Genomic DNA, 6,000 nt, shown 5'->3' with positions numbered 1-6,000 from the left:
GCAATTCCAATTAAAATCCCAATGATGTACCTTACAGAAATAGAGTAAGCAATTATGAAATTCATCTGGAAGAATAAGAAACCCAGAATAGCTAAAGCAATCCTCAGTAGAAAGAGCGAAGCAGGGGGTATCGCAGTACCAGATCTTCAACGCTACTACAAAGCAATAGTAACAAAAACGGCATGGTATTGGTACCAAAATAGAAAGGTAGATCAATGGTACAGAATAGAGGACATGGACACAAACCCAAATAAATACAATTTTCTCATAGTAGACAAAGGGGCCAAAAATATGCAATGGAGAAAAGATAGCCTCTTCAACAAATGGTGCTGGGAAAACTGGAAAACCATATGCAACAGAATGAAACTAAACCCATATCTCTCACCCTGCACAAAACTCAACTCAAAATGGATTAAGGACCTTGGAATCAGACCAGAGACCCTGCATCTTATAGAAGAAAAAGTAGGTCCAAACCTTCAACTTGTTGGCTTAGGATCAGACTTCCTCAACAGGACTCCCATAGCACAAGAAATAAAAGCAAGAATCAGTAACTGGGATAGATTCAAACTAAAAAGTTTTCTCTCAGCAAAGGAAACTATCAGTAATGTGAAGAGAGAGCCTACAGAGTGGGAGGATATCTTTGCCACTCATACTTCAGATAGAGCGCTAATTTCCAGAATCTATAAAAAACTCAAGAGTTTGGGACAAGCCTGGCTTCACAGACCCGTCTGGGAGACCTGCCTCCAGGACCCTCCCAGAGCTGCTTTTTGGAGAAACCTTGTCGGTTGACCTGTTGTATATCCTGCATTCTGAAATTCCCTCCATGGTTGTTAATTTCCATCACTTCTCAAAGTTGTGGTTCTTTCCCAACAAAGACAATTAAACATCCAAGCTTGAACTTGTGCGAAGGAGGTCCAGTAACGGGATCAGGAGTGCCTGGGGTCTTCCCTTCCTCTTGGCAGCTGCTTCTGGAGCTGAAGAGAAAACAGACAGGTGTGTAGGACCATAATCTCTGGGGACTCTGGCTGACTTCAACAGAGAACGCTGAGGGGTTGCTGGCTTCTCACTTCAGAGTTCCTGGAGACCTACTGGAAAGGGTCTCCTCAGGCAGAGCCTTCATGCACAATGGCCTCTGAAGCCTCCCTGGAAGAGCTTCAAACAGAAGCCAGTTGCCCCATTTGCCTAGGCTACCTGACAGATGCAGTGACCACTGAATGCGGGCACAACCTGTGTCGTTCTTGCATCTACCAGCACTGGAAAGATCTACAAGATGTCTTCCCCTGTCCTGTCTGTCTCCACCACTGCCTTGACAAGAATCTCAAGGGCAACCTGCAGTTATGTAACATGGCTGATATTGTCATGCAGCTGCCCGACACGAGAAGTAAGAGGAGACCCCTGTGTGAGAAGCACAGTGAAGTTCTGGACTTGTTCTGCAAGGAGGACCTGGAGTTGTTGTGTCCCCAGTGCAGGGTCTCCTCCAACCACCAAGATCACTGCCTGAGGCCCATTGATGAAGCTGCAACTCGTCACAGGAGTAAGCTCAAGAACTACATTAAGCTCCTCAGGGAGCAAGTTGAAGATGCTGTAATGGGATGTGAAGTACAAGTTTCAAAATCCATTAAACTGAGATGGGAGATGGGAAATTGGAAGAGGGAATTATATCATGAATTTGAAGAACTTAAACACTTCTTAGGAAAGGAGCAAGGTATATTACAGGTCAGGTTACATACACAAGAGAAGATTGTGGCAGAAAAGTTAGTTAAAAACAAAAGCCAAATTTCAGCCCACATAGGCGCACTAAAAAGTTTCTTAAGTGAAATAAGAGAGACATGTACGCAAGCAGACCTGGATTTACTGAGAGGTATTAGAAGCATTAACAGCAGGTACACTGACATAAAACCCCCAGCAGTTTTTTCATATGAATTGAAGACAGAGAATTATCACCCACCTCCACATTATTTTGGTCTGCAAAAAATGATCACCATATTTCAGGTAGATTTGACTTTAGATTCTCAAACCTCCCACCCTAACCTTGTTATCTCAGCAGATGGGAAGAATGTGAAATGTGAAATGAAGAACTCAAGCCATTTACCTCTTCTGCCAGCCACTTTTTATGCAGTTGTCTGGAGTTATGAGCGATTTGGAAGTGGGAGACATTTTTGGCAAGTAGAAGTGAGGGGCACAGGTGAATGGTCCTTAGGCGTGTGTAGAGAATCCTTCACCACAAAAGGTTTTGTATCAGTTTGTCCCAGCAATGGTTGCTGGCAAATTGGGCAGTCCACAAATGAATGGCAGTCAGCACAAGTCAAGCGGGTTGGAGTTTTTCTGGATTACGAGTTGGGAGAGGTTTCGTTTTATAATTTGAATAGCAGATCATGTTTGTGTAATTTCACTGAAAACTTTAGAGAAACACTTGTGCCTATTTTCTCTATTGAAAGTTCCTCAAAGTCTCTGACAATCACTCTTGTTAGAGAAGAGTGAACTACCTGGAGGGCCATTTTCTGAGTTTATTTTCTTTCATGCTCTTGGAGGATACTAGAGTACTTGTAATAAAGATCCTGATTCCAAAAAAAAAAAAAAAAAAAAAAAAAAAAAGAACTCAAAAAACTCTACACCAAGAATACAAATAATCCAATCAACAAATGGGCTAAGGATATGAACAGACACTTCACAGAAGAAGATCTACAAGCAATCAACAGATATGAAAAAATGTTCAACATCTCTAGTAATAAGAGAAATGCAAATCAAAACTACCCTAAGATTCCATCTCACCCCAATTAGAATGGCGATTATCAAGAACACAAGCAACAATAGGTGTTGGCGAGGATGTGGGGAAAAGGTACACTCATACATTGCTGGTGGGGTTGCAAATTAGTGCAAATTAGTGCAGCCACTCTGGAAAGCAGTATGGAGATTCCTCAGAAAGCTTGGAATGGAACCACCATTTGACCCATCTATCCTACTCCTTGGCCTATACCCAAAAGACTTAAAATCAGCATACTACAGAGATACAGCTACATCAATGTTCATAGCTGCTCAATTCACCATAGCCAGATTGTGGAACCAACCTACATGCCCTTCAGTTGATGAATGGATAAAGAAACCGTGGCATATATATACAATGGAATATTACTCTGCCATGAAGAATGATAAAATTATGGCATTTGCAGGCAAATGGATGAAATTGGAGAATATCATGCTAAGTGAGATAAGCCAATCTCAAAAAACTAAAGGACCAATAATCTCACTGATAAGCAGATGAGGACATATAATGGGGGGTAGGAGGGGTTAGCGTTAGGGTTAGGGTTAGGTTTAGGGTTAAGGATAAGGAGGGTGGTAAGAATGGAGGAAGGAAGGAATGTATAGAGGGAAAAGAGGGGTGCAAGGGGTAGGGGGAAGGGAAAAAATAACAGAATGAATCAAACAACATTGCCCTATGTAAATTTATGATTACACAAATGGTATGCCTTGGCTCCATGTACAAACAGAGAAACAACATGTATCCCATTTGTTTACAATAAAAAATAAATAAATTGTATATGTTCAGTAGAAATTAGGTCATTTATTGATAAAAAAAAAACCAAGGATTTAAAATTTACAATTGAATGAAAATATTTGGGATACAATTAAGCAGTTCTAAGAAGGAACTTTATAGCTGTAAGTGCCTACAGAGAACAAAAAACCTCAAATAAATAACCTAATGATGCCTTTCGAGGTCTTATAAAAATAAGAACAAGCCAATCCCAAAACCGGTAGAAGTAATAATAAATATCAGAGTTAAAAAGAAATTGGCAAAAAAATACAATAAATAAATGAAGTAATAAGTTGGTTCTGTGACAAAATCAACAAGATTGACAAACCCTTAGCCTAACTAACCAAAGGAAAAAGAAAGAAGACCCAAATTAATATAATTACCAATGGAACTATGTGTATGATAAGAGACATCAGTATAATTCAGAGTATTATGAGGGACCTTTAAAAAATTTACATTCTTACAAATTGGAAAAATCTAAAAGAAATGGATAAATTTCTAGATACATGTGAACCAAGAAGATAGAGAAAATGTAAACAGACCAATAACAAGCAATGAGATTGAAGCAGTAATAAAAGTCCAAATAGATTGACAATTAAATTTTACCAAATATTTAAGAAAGAATTAACACTAATGTTCCTCAAACTGTTCCAGGATTTAGAAAGTGAGGGAAAGCTTCCAAACTTATTCTGTGAAGCAAGCATCACCTTGATACTAAAACTGGATAAGGATATATCAAAGAAAATTACAAGCTAATATTCATGCTTAACATAGATTTAAAAATCCTTATAAAATACTTGCAAACTATATTCAAGAACATATTAAAAAGATCATACATCATAATCAAGTTGCTTTAATTCTAGATATATTAGCCAGGGTTTTATAATGGAATAAAACCAACTGGATATTTATACATATGACTATAAAAGGGGATTTATCATATTGAATTATACAATCAGAAGCTGAATGTCCCCACAATGACCATGTGCAATCTGGAGAGCTAGAGTCACTGAGTAGCTGCTCAGTCCAGGAAGCTGAAGCCTCAGACAAAGAGAGAGACCAATGATGCAGTCCCAGTCCAAGACTGAAGACCTGGAAACTCCTTGAAGAGTTTCTGGTAAGAGTCCATGTTGGAAAACTTAGAGAAATAGAGTCCAGTGTCCACAGGGAATGGTGGCAGCAATAGGGGTATCCACTCAAAAGGAATGGAGCATGTATCTTCTTCCTTCTACCTTTTGCTCCATCCAGGACCCCAGCCTATTGGACGGTGCCACTTTCATTCAAGAATGGTTTCTCCCTTCAATTTTCTTTCCTAACCATCTCTGGAAACACCCTTATGGGCACCCCAATAAGTCTCTTAATCTTAGGCATCTCTCAATCCAATTAAGTTGAAAATCCAGATTAACCATGCCAAATCCACCCCTTGTCAATCTGATACCCCACCATATCTCTTAAAATACTTAATTTCTTTTCATACTTCATCTCCAAATTAACACAATATATGGCCAAAATTCCACACCATGAGAAATAACTATATTGTATATAACCAAAAGTGCACTAATTCCTTCCCCAAGATTGGGGACAGTTTTTGAGTGGTGCTTATTCTTCTTTCGGTATTTCACAACTTAAATACTACAGTGTAGATATAAAAACACTGAAATATTGACACTAAGTCAGTCCATATTATGTTATGTAATATAAAATATAAAAGAGAAAATAAAATAAAGGTGCTGCTTATATATATGTTTATATATGCCTGAATATCCTTAACAAAATAGGAAAATACTGATGACAATCTTCATTTCTATAACTGGTCATGTGGCTGTAGCTGGTACTTTTAACTACCTTCTTCTACTACCTATTCTCTATTTCCTCTGCCTTTGGCAAGTATCTTAGTGAGTCTTGATTCTCTATCTGGAGAGGTGACACACACCCACTTTCTGGAAAGATCTGGGCCATTTGTCATTCTGTCTGGATTGAATTGTTATAGTTTCTCATTGACCTTAATAAGAAGACATGTAACCCTAAAGGATGCCTTAAGAGATCTCCTGCATGCCAGTCATACTCTTCCTTACTTCCATTGTGGAGTAATAGTTCAAGTTCTCCTTCAAAATCTGGATCAATCACTCCAGCCAACATCATAACTCCCTTAGTAGCCTGTTGATTCAGAGGCATAAGGAGTTCAAAGTAACCAGGGGAAAGTTTGAACTTCCAGTTCAATAAACCCATTGTTGTGCTTCCTGATAGAAGCATTGACCCCTCTGTAACTAAGACTTCTAGACTAGCAGAGCATAAGCTTGTGGAGCAGGAAGCAAAAACTTTGCTAGTGGGTCACTAGGGGTAATGGTGAGTGGTACCATTTCCATTTATACCCTTAGATCCAATAAATCCTAGCCATGAGAGATAAAATACTATATATAAGATGCTGATTCAGAGGATATAAACCTTCTAGAGAAACTTGCCTCAGC

General features: G+C 38.9%; 1 protein-coding gene across 1 annotated transcript in view; it reads left to right on the top strand.

Moving 5' to 3' along the window:
• Nucleotides 1-1,125: 1,125 nt before the first annotated feature.
• Nucleotides 1,126-6,000, top strand: part of LOC306660211 (tripartite motif-containing protein 75-like) — a gene marked incomplete at both ends in the record, with an annotated part of 47,351 nt that continues 42,476 nt past the window's right edge. Inside the window, one exon of the mRNA XM_079138386.1 lies at nt 1,126-2,377. Coding sequence (XP_078994512.1) covers nt 1,126-2,377 — 1,252 coding nt within the window. The remainder of the gene's footprint in view (nt 2,378-6,000) is intronic.

Source organism: Sciurus vulgaris (genome assembly GCF_902686455.1).
Source record: "Sciurus vulgaris genome assembly, chromosome: 4".
NCBI classification, from domain to species: Eukaryota; Metazoa; Chordata; class Mammalia; order Rodentia; family Sciuridae; genus Sciurus; species Sciurus vulgaris.
Note: the sequence above shows the minus strand (reverse complement) of the source record. Positions and strands in the feature narration are given on the sequence as shown.